General features: G+C 42.4%; 1 protein-coding gene across 1 annotated transcript; it reads right to left on the reverse strand.

The window, feature by feature from the left end:
* Window positions 1-3,240: 3,240 nt before the first annotated feature.
* On the reverse strand, window positions 3,241-12,627 carry LOC137373371 (uncharacterized). The gene is made up of 7 exons (XM_068038191.1): window positions 12,525-12,627; window positions 11,657-11,815; window positions 9,779-9,918; window positions 9,401-9,577; window positions 7,090-7,391; window positions 5,287-5,312; window positions 3,241-4,142 (listed from the first exon to the last, which is right to left on the reverse strand). The coding sequence occupies exons 1-7, from the start codon at window positions 12,625-12,627 to the stop codon at window positions 3,241-3,243; spliced, it is 1,809 nt and encodes a 602-aa protein (XP_067894292.1).
* Window positions 12,628-13,041: the final 414 nt, after the last annotated feature.

Below are 13,041 nucleotides of genomic sequence, written 5' to 3' on the forward strand. Positions count from 1 at the left end.
TTCTAATTGATCCATTGGGTTTTAGCACTGGTACTATCCCTAAGTACCAGCTTGTAGTCTCTGTCACAGGTGGAATAAGTGCTTGTTTCACCATAGAGTCAATTTCCTTTCTTAATCTTTGCAACAGTGGCTGAGGAACTTTTCTGGGTGTAAACAGGCACACTGGCCTTGTTTCTAACCGTAGGATTCGATGGTAGGCTGTCTTCAGCTTCCCTAGTCCTGTGAACAGCGGTGGGAATTCAGCTCTAATGTTTCTGGGCTGATCTTCTCGTCTTTCCAGTTCCTCTACTCTGTTAATCAGATTCAAGTCGGTACAAGCTTTCCTGCTCATAAGTGAATAACTCTGATTTTGGATCACAGACAAAGTATCTTTAATTTCTTTTTCTCGATGTTGCAGGGTTGTCTTAAATCCTCCTGTGACTTTGAGTTCTATCCCTCCTGGCCCATGTAATTTTTTGCCTGATGGCTGAAGAACGCTTCTTTCGAACCACAGTTCAGCATCAGAAAGAACAGAAACTGCTGTGTTTAACTTAAAGTGTCTTCTTCCCTCTACAAAGATCTCTGCACTCCAGCAGCTTCCTCTTGGTTCCTGGATCTCTCCAAGGAAAGCTATCTCCACATTGTGGATACCATATACTTCATGGATCTTGCTACTTTTTTGAAGGTTTCAATTTATGTGTATTCTGTACAGGCTTTCTACCACAGTGCAACACTTGGAAATGGCCCACCTTCACTCAAAAATGGTATTCGGTCTCTTCGGCAGGGCACTTTACCCACCTGTGACTCTCTCGGTGAAACCTACTGCAGTTAGCTTGGGCTGCCAATAGATACTCCTCCTGTCTCCCCTACTTTTTAACACCAGCTTTCCCTTTTTAATATTTACCAAACTCTACTGAGTCGGCTACTTTCGAGATGGGGCTCTCTCTGTTACCTTGGACCACGATTTGATTCTGTTTCCTGACCGCCACTTGTCTGTTTAGTTGGTTTGCATTTCTTCGGGTTAGATCATCGGGTTAGATTAGGGCGGCACAGTGGCGCAGTGGTTAGCACTGCAGCCTCACAGCTCCAGGGACCCGGGTTCGATTCCGGGTACTGCCTGTGTGGAGTTTGCAAGTTCTCCCTGTGTCTGCGTGGGTTTTCTCCGGGTGCTCCGGTTTCCTCCCACAAGCCAAAAGACTTGCAGGTTGATAGGTAAATTGGCCATTATAAATTGTCACTAGTATAGGTAGGTGGTAGGGAAATATAGGGACATGTGGGGATGTTTGGTAGGAATATGGGATTAGTGTAGGATTAGTATAAATGGGTGGTTGATGTTCGGCACAGACTCGGTGGGCCGAAGGGCCTGTTTCAGTGCTGTATCTCTAATCTAATCTAATCTAATCTAATCTCTTGACTGCAAGTGGCCAGACAATGTGTCATCAAACACTCGAACATCAGTTCTGTCTCTGATTGGCTCGACTTTCAAATCACCATACCCACAGTCCTCTGTAGGTTGTTTAGAAATGACTCAGCACTTTCCACCTGACCTTAGGTAGGTTTGTTAAATTTGGTGCGCTGAACAATGGTTTTGTTTCTTAGGTTTTACATATCAAGTGCTTTGATTACTTCATTTATGTGGTTTTCCCTTCATTGATACGTTGTGTGTTGGGAATATCATCCGTGCTGGCACCCATTGCATTTCACAGTGAACTGACCTGCTCACTGCTCAGCTTCACAGCGAGGACCAATGATGTGTAAACCAGGCAAATCTCCAATAACACTTCGTCATGCCTCAGCTTGATTTAGGCCTGCGACTTTCTCAAAGCTTTCCAGTAAAAGTAGGGACTTTTCCATCATTATTTTTCACCTTTTCCACCACGTAATATTCTAAGTATTGTTAGCTTAAAGCAGAATATCTAAAGTTTCAGCTGATGTAAAATAACCAGGAGCTTTATTGAAACAAGTCTTATTGCCAGGACTCACATCTTCGAAGAGACTGCATGAGGGATCCATACAATGTGGTGTTACATCACTTCCTGTTATGAGGTATACAGTATGATTAGCATATACCACTTAGAATTAACTCATTAACTACCCAGTGTCTAGTCTAGCACATTATACTACAGATATAAGAGCAGGTCAGAGGCTGGGAATTTTGCAGTGAGTAGCTCACCTCCACACTCCCCAAAGCCAGTCCACCATCTGCATGGCGCAAGTCAGGGCTGTGATGGAATACTCTGCACTTGCCTGGATGAGTGCAGCTCCAATAACATGGAATAAGCTCAATACCATCCAGTACAAAGCAGCCTGCTTCACACCCTCCACCACTGGCTCACAGTGTCAGCAACAAGATGCAGTGCAGCAACTGACCAAGGCTCCTTCAACAGCGTGTTCCAAACCCATGAACTCTACTGCCTAGAAGGATAAGGGCAACAGATGCAAGGGAACACATGATCACCTGGCATGTTCCCCTCCAAGCAACACACCATCCTGACATGGAACTATATCGCCAGCCCTTTGATGTTACTGGATCCAAATGTTGGAACTCCCTTCTGAACAGCACTGTGGATCTACGTGCACCAAATTGACATCTATGGTTCAAGAAGGCGTCTAACCACCACCTTCTCAATGGCAATTAGGGATGGGCAACTAAGGCAGACCTTGCTATTGCTGCTCACATCTCATGAATTAATAAAAAAATAAAAGAAAGTACAGGAAGCAGGATGGGAGCGTGGTAACAAGGTAGCTTTGGGAGTCTGTGGGTTCAAAGTAGATATCGATTGACAGCCTATCCGCAGAAATGAAGATACAGAAGTTGAGAAAGGGAAGGGAAGAGCTGGTAATGAACCTTGTTGAAGTGATGGGAAGGATTGGATTTTGAAGAAAAGCTGTTAAATTGTTAGAGCCGTTCAGATGAGTCACTAAGTACATGGGAGGAGGCTGGATAGGGAGAGATAAAATAGCTTTGAAATAGGAAGATACAAATTCCATGTGACAAGAAACGGCTCAACCGTTTTGCCTGGAAGGGCTGCCCTGATTCTGGACCTTGGGAAGGAAAGCAGGATATACAGGGTTGGGGGCCAACAGCCTGGAGGTCATAGGAGGAAGATCTCCAGAGGAATTGAGGTCAGTGATGGTCTGGGAAACAAAGTAGATGCAGTGATCTGTTGCAGAATGTTGTGGAGAGCGAACATGTGAAGAAGCACTGTCACCAGAGTCAGTGATAGAAAGGTAGCTCTGCTTTAAGGTGATCTGCTTTAATTATTTAAATAATTTAACAATTGCAGTGAATGGATATTTGACTGCATTCTTCAGCTGCTCTCTGAATTTAGTCTGAGTCACTGCATAAATACAGGTGTTGGTGCAGGTGCTCAAAAGCTGCAGCATGTAGCCAGATTGTTCAGTGATATATGCAGGATCATGGGGATGTCTGAAATTTTTTATGTTTGTAAATCGCATATATAAAAAAAATGTAACATTTGTCATCCATAACAGTATAAAACTGCCAGATATAGTGAAGAGTAAAATGATGGATTTCCTTCGGTTCTCCATCTCTGGGTCAGTGTGATTCTCACTCTTGCTGTGATCCAGTAGTTTCCTGCGGACTCTGGTGGCCACTAAAATGTGTCTGACAGTCAGAGCATTGAGCAGTAAAATCAGAATGAATGGAAGCAAAGGGGTTAAAATAATACTGAGGCTGTCAAATGCTACCCAGGCAGCTTCAGTGTAATAGCTCAGTGATATAGTGAAGCCCCAGGGTACATTGTCAATTATATATTCAGGTTCAAATACAAAATACCAAGGAATATTTTTGAGGCAGAACAGCACACTCACTGTTGTTATAACCACATTCACAGTTTTCTCTGTGCAATATTTTGTTTTCAGCTTTGGGCAACAAATTGCAATTAATCGATCAAAAGTGAAAGCGACAGTGAACCAGACAGAAATGTCTGTGGCTGCAGAAAGCAGGACATGTAAGAGAGAAAGTGCAGGAGTGGTGTCCAGGTAAGTACCTGGGAAATGAAAATGAATAACTGTAAGCAGTATCACATCAGTGAAAACGACCAGTAGATCTGCCACTGCCATGGCCACCAGGTAGTGGGTGATACATTTGGAGAGTCCACACTTTCCCCGTGACAGGATCACAATGGCCACTGAGTTAACTGGAATAAACAGAGAAAACAAGGGGATTATCATTTGACATTTCAGGGAATGTGGGAAATTCCATAGGAACACAGGGACTTTAGAAGGTGAGTTGGCCATTCATTCCATCGATCTTGTTCTGACTTAGGGACGGTAACATAGCTGTAATTCTACTGGACCAGTAATCAAGAGGCCTGGATGAATGCGTTGGAGACAAGAGTTCACCATATCACCATGGCAGCTGGTCGAATTTATATCAATTATTTAACAAATCTGGAATAAAATGTTTAGCTGATTAATAATGTTCATGAAATTATTGGATTGTTGTGAAAACTCATGTGCAACAAATTTACATTCCTTTGAGATACAAAATCCCAACAGGAAACATGATCCAATCGTGGCTAACACAAGAAATTAAAGCATAAATTAGATCAAAGGAAGAGGCTTGTAAAGTTGGCAAAAATGTAGTAAGCCTGAGAATTGGATTCATTTTAGTATTCAGCAAAGAAGGACCAAATACTGATAAAGAAAGAGAAAATAGAATATGAAAGTAAACTAGTGAGAATTTTAAAAATGGACTGTAAAAGCTTCCATATGTATGTAAAAAGGAAAAGATTAGCAAAGACTAATGTGGACCCACTACAGGCAGAGACAGGAGAATTTATCATTGGGTAGTAAGGAAATGTCAGAGAAAATAAACAAATACTTTCTGTCTGAGTTCACGGAGGAAGATACAAAAAAAGTACAGGAATACTAAAGAACCAAGAGACTAGCGAGATAGAGGAACAGAAAGAAATTATTCTTAGTATAAAAGTAGTACTGGAGAAATTAATGGGACTGAAAGTTGATAAATCCCCTGCATCTGATGTTCGACATCTCAGAGTGTTGAAAGAGGTCGCTGTAGAATAGTGCGTGTGTTCTTGGTTACCTTACAAAATTCTACAGATTCTCAAACGGTTCCTGAAGATTGCAAGGTAACCCCACTATTTAAGGAAGGAGAGAGAAAAAAAATCGAGGAGCTACAGACCCGTTAGCCTGACATGAGTAGTAGGGAAAATGCAGGAATCTGTTCTAAAGGATGTGATATCTTGACATTTAGAAAATGATGGTAGGTTTGAGCAGAGTCAACATATATTAATGAAAGAGAAATCATTTCTGACAAACCAGTTGGAGTTTTTTTGAGGATGTACCTAGCAGAATAGATAAGGGGGAACTAGTGGATGCAGTTTATTTGGATTTACAGAATGCTTTCAATAAGTTGTCGCACAGGAGGTTAGTAAACACAATTAGAGGGCATGGGAGTGGGGCAAATATACTGGTATGGATTGTGATTTAGTTAATGGACAGAAAACAGAGAGTAGGAATAAACGGGACATTCTCAGGTTGGCAGGCTGTGACTAGTGGTGCACCGCAAAGATCAGTGCTTGGCTCCCAGCTACTCACAATCTACATCAATGATTTGATGTGGGGAGCAAATGTAATATTTCCATGTTTTCTGATGGCAGAGAACTAGGTGGAATTATGTGTTGTGAGGAGGATGCAAAGAGGCTTCAAGGGTATTTAGACAGACTAAAGGAGTGGGCAAGAACATGGCAGATAGAATACAATGTGTAAAAATATGAAGTTACCCACTTTAGTAGGAAACACAGAAATGCAGAGTATTTCTTCCATGGTGAGAGATTGGGAAGTGTTGATGCCCAAAGGGAACTGGGTGTCTATAAGTCACTGAAAATTAACATGCAGGTGCATCAAGCAATTAGGAAGGTAAATGGAATCCTTATTGCAAAAGGATTTGAGTACAAGAGTAAAGAAGTCTTGTTGCAATTATACGGAACCTTGTTGAGACAGTACCTGGAGAATTGTCACAGTTTTGGTTCCTTACCTAATGAAGGATATACTTGCCAGAGACAGAGTGCAATGAAGGTTCACCAGACTGATCCCTAGGATGGCCGGATTGTCCTATGAGGAGAAATGGAGGAGACTGGGCCTATATTCTCTAGAGTTTAGAAGAATGAGAGGTGATCTGATTGAGGCATGCAAAATGCTTGCAGGGCACGACATGGTAGATGCAGGAAAGATGTTTCCCCTGGCTGTGGAGGGGATCTAGAATTATGGGACACAGGCTCAGAATAAGAGATAGGCCATTTAGGACTGAGATGAGGAGGAATTTCTTCTCTCAAAGGGTGGTGAATGTTTGGAATTCTCCACCCCAGAGGGGTGAGTATATTCAAGCCAAAGATTGATTGATTTCGAGATATTAAAGACATCAAGGGATTTTGGGATAGTGAGGGAAAATGGCGTTTTGGTGGAAGATTAGCTGTAATCTAGTTGAATGGCGGACAGGCTCCAAGGGCTGAATGGCCAAATCCTGTTCCTATTTCCTATGTTCCTAATATCATTCATGGGAGGAACTCTGCTGTCGTTACTCGGTCTGGCCGACGTGTGAATCCAGACCAACAACAATGTGGTTGACTGTTTATTGCCCTCTGAAATGGCTGAGCAAGTCACGCAGTTGTAGGTGGCTCACCCCCACCTGCTGAAGGGCAAATAGGGATGGGCAATAAATGCTGGCTTTGTCAGCGATGCACACATCCCAAGATCTAATTTTTAAAAAGTCAATTAGATCATGATCTGCATCTTAACTACATTGACCTGTCTTGGTTCCGTAACCTTCAATACACTTACCTAGCAACAGTCTATCAGTTTCATCTTCCAAATTTTGAATGCACCTAACCTTAACAGCTTTTTAGGGGAGAGAGTTCCTGATCTTCGTTATACTTCATGACATCACTCCTGGGCAGCCTCGCTCTAATGTTTAGGATGTTTCGCCTTGTTCTGAAAGCCCCCGCCAGAGAAATTAGTTTCCCTCTATCTACCCTATCAAATCTTTTAATCATCTGAAACATTTCAATTTATTGACCCCTTAATCTTCTATATACAAGGGAATAGAAGCCAGGTCTGTGCAACCTGTGCTCATAACTTAACCCTTTCAGCTTCGGTATTAGTCTTGTGATTCTGCGCTGAATCAGCTCCAAGGCCAATATATCCTTCCTGAGGTGAGGACCCCAGAAGTGAATGCAGTTACTCCAAATAGGGTCTAACCAGAGCTCTGCACAGCTGTAAAGTAACTTCCACTCCTTTGTATTCGACTCAACGTTGATATAAAAGATGGCATTCCATTCGACAGTTTTTGGATGTGTACCCAAGCTTAAAGTTATTTCTATATTTGGACCCCAAACTCTCTTCCTCTCCATAGTTCCTAGCTTGTCCTATTTAGAAATACTTGGATATATAGTTCTTAGTTTTAAATTGGATGACCTCATACTTTTCCAATTTAAACTCCATCTGCCACAGTTTTGGTTTCTCGATTTATTAATTAATGGACTTTGGCAATTTTCTCCTGCCATCTAACTTAGTGTCGTCAAAAAACTTTGATATGTTGCTCTCTATCCGTCATCTAAGTTATTAATCATGGCAGTGAAAAATTGAGACTCCCTTATGTACCCATTATTTACCTCCTCAAAGAGGCAACTAGGCTAGACATGTGTCATGCCCAGTAAAGACATATCACAGTCCTACTTTTAAGATAAAAACTTTTTTCAATGTGGAATAATTGAAATTGACTTTTCCTATAAAAATTGGACAACGGGCTGCAAAATGGCTTCCGAAGATCAGATGACCTGGTATTTAAGCTGTCTAAACTGTCGCGAAAGGACCAAAGGATACATTCCAGACCAAAAGTAGTCGACGGCAGTTATACTGAAACCATCAAGAGACAATCCCGAATTGAATGGATTTCTGCTGAGACAAAGAAGCTGTGAAGTATACAATTTCCAGCAGAATGATAAACATCCAGATGTGACTGGATGGCCATGGATTCCACATTCTGGTCTATTGTGTGGCCACACTAGGCTCGAAGGCCATGTGTCAGGTACCAGAGACTCCAATTTGATGAATTTTGACCATAAAAAGTGACCCTCTGGAGAGAGAAAGATACGAGGAGAGGGAGCAGACAGACACGTCACAGAAGACAGTTGAGCCAGGTGCTTTGGGAAGATCTAGCCTAAACAATAAGAAGCCCTGCTGCTAATTCTATATTTCAACTTGATGCAGCAGAGAACTGAAAGTGACCAACACCTCCAGTCTGAAATTTTAACCACCAGAAATCTACAGTAGCTCATTAAGTTTAAGACTACAAACAGCCAGAACTGCATCTTTAAAAGAGACTGTCCTACTTAGAAGATTCAGCAGGTTTACTGTAAACCACAAACACCCACCACATCTTGAGCGTTTACCTTTTATCTTTTTTTAAATTATTCTTTCAGGGAATGTGGGCATCGTTGGCTAGGCCAGAATTTGCCGCCCATTCTGAATCGCTCTTGAGGAGGTGGTGAATTGCCTTCTTGAACTGCTGCAGTCCATCTGGTCTAGGTACACCCACAGTGCTGATAGGAAGGGAGTTTGAGGATATTGATCCAGTTACAGTGAAGGAACGGCGATATCGTCCCAAGTCAGGATGGTATGTGATTTGGAGGGTAACTTGCAGGTGGCGGTGTTCCCAAGCATTTGCTGCTCCTGTCCGTCTTGGTGGTACTGGCCACAGGTTTGGAAGGTGCTGTCGAAGGAACCTTGGTGAGTTACTGCAGTGCATCTTGTATATGGTACACACAGCTGCCACTGTGCGTTGGTGGTGAAGGGAGTAAATGTTGAACGTGGTGAATTGGGTGCCAATCAAGCAGGTTGTTTTATCCTGGATGGTGTCGAGCCTCTTGAGTGTTGTTGGAGCTGCCCCATTCAAGCAAGTGGAGAGTATTCAATCACACTCCTGACTTAGGGTTTGTAGATGGTGGAAGGCTTTGAGTAATCAGGAGGTGAGTTACTCACCACAGAATCTGCAAGCTCTGACCTACTTTTGTAATCACAGCATTTTTTGTGGCTGGTCCGGTTCAGTTTCTGGTCAATGGCAACCCCCAGGATGCTGATGGTGGGGGATTCTGCAATTATAATGCTGTTGAATGTCAAATGGAGATGGTTAGATGTGGTGTATTTAGATTTTCTGAAGGCTTTTGGTAAGGCCCCATGCAGGAGGTTAGTCGGCAAAATTAGACCACATGGGAATGGGGAAATATACTGGCATGGTGTGAGGGGAGCAGGAAGACGAGACAATGGAAGAAGGGCTGATGGTTGATGAACTCTGGTTTTAAAATTGGACAGCTCCTTACAACTGAAGAGATGCAGCCCTGATGATACAGTTATTTATAGCATAAAGCCAGTCTACCTGCACGAAGTATGTCCCCAGTAAGGGTCGAGAGGAATATACCCAGTTTAAAGTCACGGGTAAGGCACCACTTGCTTCACACAAGCTCGTTTTCCTCCCATCACCTTTTCTGGTCACTCTTTCACACCATAATTTAGTTCTGAAACTTTCCATGGAAATTTTTGTAATGACAAATCCCTATGTGAACATTTAACCATTATGGTTTATTGATGAAAAAAATCAAATCACTCAAAATGCTTATTGTAAAGAAAGTCTGGTGTTTATCTTGATAACATGAGATCTTTAATCACCAAAATTAATTTTTAAACAGAATTTCAAAAATCAAAAAATATATATTTCAAAATAACATGGATAAATTTACATCTCAAAATTTATTACCATCCAATAGTTACATGGCTTACCAGGAACTCCAACAACTGCAAGAACAGGATAATAAATGTCTTCTATCTGATGCAATATTGTTGGTTCACGCATGTTGTGAGAGACGTGATGATTTCTGCTGATGCCTGAGAACTTGTCTAGTTGCATGAAGCATCCAAAGAAACCTTGTATTTATACAGGAGGGCAATCTCCAGTGAGATGTGAGTTACATCATTATGAATATTAATTACAGTTCATTGAACAAACAAGTGGAGACAATCATGGTCATCATGAAATAAAATAATACTGCTAAACTGTCTTAATGCAAAATATTTCATAGAAAATATAATTGAATGTGAGCCTGTTAGAGGAGTATTATTGAATCTACGATATTGAAAATTTCTATGGATCATGTCCTTTCAATTCAATATTAAATGTCTGCAATTTTTAGACGATTTGTGGTGTATTTGCCTTGTCTCTGACATGGAAGTTGTAAAAAAAGTCTTATTTACTGTGCTTTGCAAATCAAGGAACTTAACTTTTAAAAGAAAGACATTTCTTGCAAACCATATTATCTATCACAATAAGTAATCATAATGTTTTTATACATTGTAGATGGTGATACCTGTGGACACCTGTGTGTTGGAACAATAACTTGCATTTCTACATCACCTATAACATAAAACAATGTCCCATGGTGTCTCACAGAGACAGAAAGAAGATGGTTCTGAGCAAAGGAAAGAGTGATCTCAGAATCACGGAATCGTTACAGTGCAGAAGGAGGTTATTCGGTCCATTGTGACTGCACCAGCTCTCCAGAAGAGCACTTCACTCAGTTCCATTCCCCTGTGTTCTCCCTGTAACCCTGAACATTCTTCCTTCTCATATCACAGTCTAATTCCCTTTTGAGCGCTTCACTTCAACTTCCCTCTACCACAACCTCTGGCAGTGCATTCTAGAAATTAACTGCGTGAAAACGTTTTTCCTCATGTCAATTTTGCTTCTCTTAGCAAATACTTTAAATCTGTGCCCTCGCATTTCATCCTTTCATGAGTGGGAACAATTTCTCTGTATCTCCTCTGTGCTGTCCCCTCATGATTTTCAATATCTCTATCAAATCACTTCTCAGCCCTCTCTTCTCTAAGGAAAACAGTCCCAACTTTTCCAAGCTAACTTCACAAGTGAAGTTCCTCATCCCTGGAACCATTCTTGTGAATCTTTTCTGTACTCTTTCCAACGCCCTTATGTCTTTCCTAAAATGCAGCACAAGAACTGGATGCAATACTCCAGCTAAGGCTGAGCTAGTGTCTTATACAATTTCAACATAACTTCCTTGCTCCTGTACTCTATGCCTCTGTTAACAAAGCCCAGGATACTGTATGCTTTATTAACCGCTGTCTCAACCTGTCCTTCCACCTTCAATGACTTATGCACATATAAGAATTGGTGGGCCGAAGGGCCTGTTTCAGTGCTGTATCTCTAAATATGAAAATATAAATATATACACACACGTCTCTTTGCTCCTGCATCCCCTTTACAATTGTACCCTTTATTCTATATTATCTCACCATATTCTTCCTACCAAAATGAATCAATTCACATTTCTCTGCATTGAACTGCATCTGCCACCTGTCTGCCCATTCCACCAACTTGTTTACGTCCTTTTATTGTTCTACACTATCCTCCTCACAGTTCACAATGCTTCCAAGTTTCAGATCATCAGCAAACTTTGAAATAGTTCTCAGTACACCAAGGTCTATGTCATTTATATATATATCAGGAAATGCTATGGTTCCAACACTGATCCCTGGGGAAATCTACTACAATCCTTCCTCCAGCACCCCCAAAAAAATCCATGAACCAGTACTCTTTGTTTGCTGTCACTCAGCCAATTACGTATCCATATTGCTATCGTCCCTTTTATTCCATGTGTTCCATGGCTGCTGACCTCCTTTGCAATCTCCATCCAGGCTTCTTGGTCAGGTGGTTTGGTCCTCCCTTCCCATCCATATGGAAGTGGACCCCCTGCCTTGCCTTTGTAGCTTGGAGTAAAACCTGCAGGGAAGTATCACTAAACTGTGGGGTTCACCTGGGGTCTTCCTACTGCCTTTTTGCAGTAGGCTCCCGATCAGCTCCTTCGGTGTCTTCTGCATTGATGGTCAGGGGTGGGGTCTTCTGCACTGATGGTCAGGGAGAGGCATCTTCTGCACTGATGGTCGGGGGAAGGGGTCTTCTGCATTACTGCTCAGGGGACGGGTCTTTTGTACTATTGGTCAGGGGAGGCATCTTCTGCACTGCTGGCTGTGGGGGGTCTTCTGCACTATTGGTCAGCGAATGGAGGTCTTCTGCAATGATTGTGAGGAAAGCATTTCAAAAAAGGCAGCAATGCATGCAGACTGGCAGCACTTTAAATATGGCACTATCACCTGCCTTTTAATCAGCGGCACAGTGGTTAGCATAGCAGCCTCACAACTCCAGCGGCCTGGGTTCAATTCTGGGTACTGCCTGTGCGGAGTTTACAAGTTCTCCCTGTGATCGTGTGGGTTTTCGCTGGGTGCTCCGGTTTCTTCCCACAGCCAAAGACTTGCAGGCTGATAGGTAAATTGGCCATTATAAATTGCCCCTAGTACAGATAGGGGAATGTCGGGAAGTGGGGGATGTGGTTGAATGTAGGATTAGTATAAATGGGTGGTTGATGGTCAGCACAGACTCGGCGGGCTGAAGGGCCTGTTTCAGTGCTGTATCTCTAAATAAAATAAACTACCATTGGCACCGCGATATCCACCTCCACTCATTATTTGGAAAGGACCTGCGGCTCTCCTACGCAATTGGCCAGCCGCCACGTGCTCGTGTTTAGCCAGCCGCATGACACTCGTGTGGAATTGGCTCCCGATTCCAGTGCTGCCACTGGCAGCAACGACCTCCAAGCAAAACTCAACTTGTTGATTCTGAATCACCACCTGCTGGAGCCAGCAGAATATATGAATATTTCCGAAGGTTTCACATTGCTTTAATTGAAGCCGGTCTAGTCTCTGTTACATCATTAAAGCACTCACTATCCACAGTTACGTTTTGCTGCTGTACAATTTTATATCCAGGGTTGGAATTCTGCCGGCACAGTGTGCGTCCTACTACTGGCTTTTATCGATGTTGGCCAATTAAGTGGCCGCTATGGATGGAGCTGGCCACTGCTGAGGCTGCAAGGAGAAGGAGAGGGTGCCTCCATATTGAAGCATCTTTGAAGGGTCAGCAAGACTCTTTCTTCATTTGCCAGGGTCAGG

This window comes from Heterodontus francisci, chromosome 9 (assembly GCF_036365525.1).
Source record: "Heterodontus francisci isolate sHetFra1 chromosome 9, sHetFra1.hap1, whole genome shotgun sequence".
NCBI lineage: Eukaryota > Metazoa > Chordata > Chondrichthyes > Heterodontiformes > Heterodontidae > Heterodontus > Heterodontus francisci.

What these genes read in the sequence shown, in the direction of transcription:
- LOC137373371 (XM_068038191.1), bottom strand. Translation starts at nt 12,627, where the DNA reads ATGCGGCTGGCTAAACACGAGCACGTGGCGGCTGGCCAATTGCGTAGG. An exon ending in GACGATAGCAATATGGATAC is followed by an intron (nt 9,919 to 11,656) that starts GTAATTGGCTGA and finishes TCATGCAACTAG; the next exon opens with ACAAGTTCTCAGGCATCAGC. An exon ending in TGGGGACATACTTCGTGCAG is followed by an intron (nt 7,392 to 9,400) that starts GTAGACTGGCTT and finishes ATTTCTAAATAG; the next exon opens with GACAAGCTAGGAACTATGGA.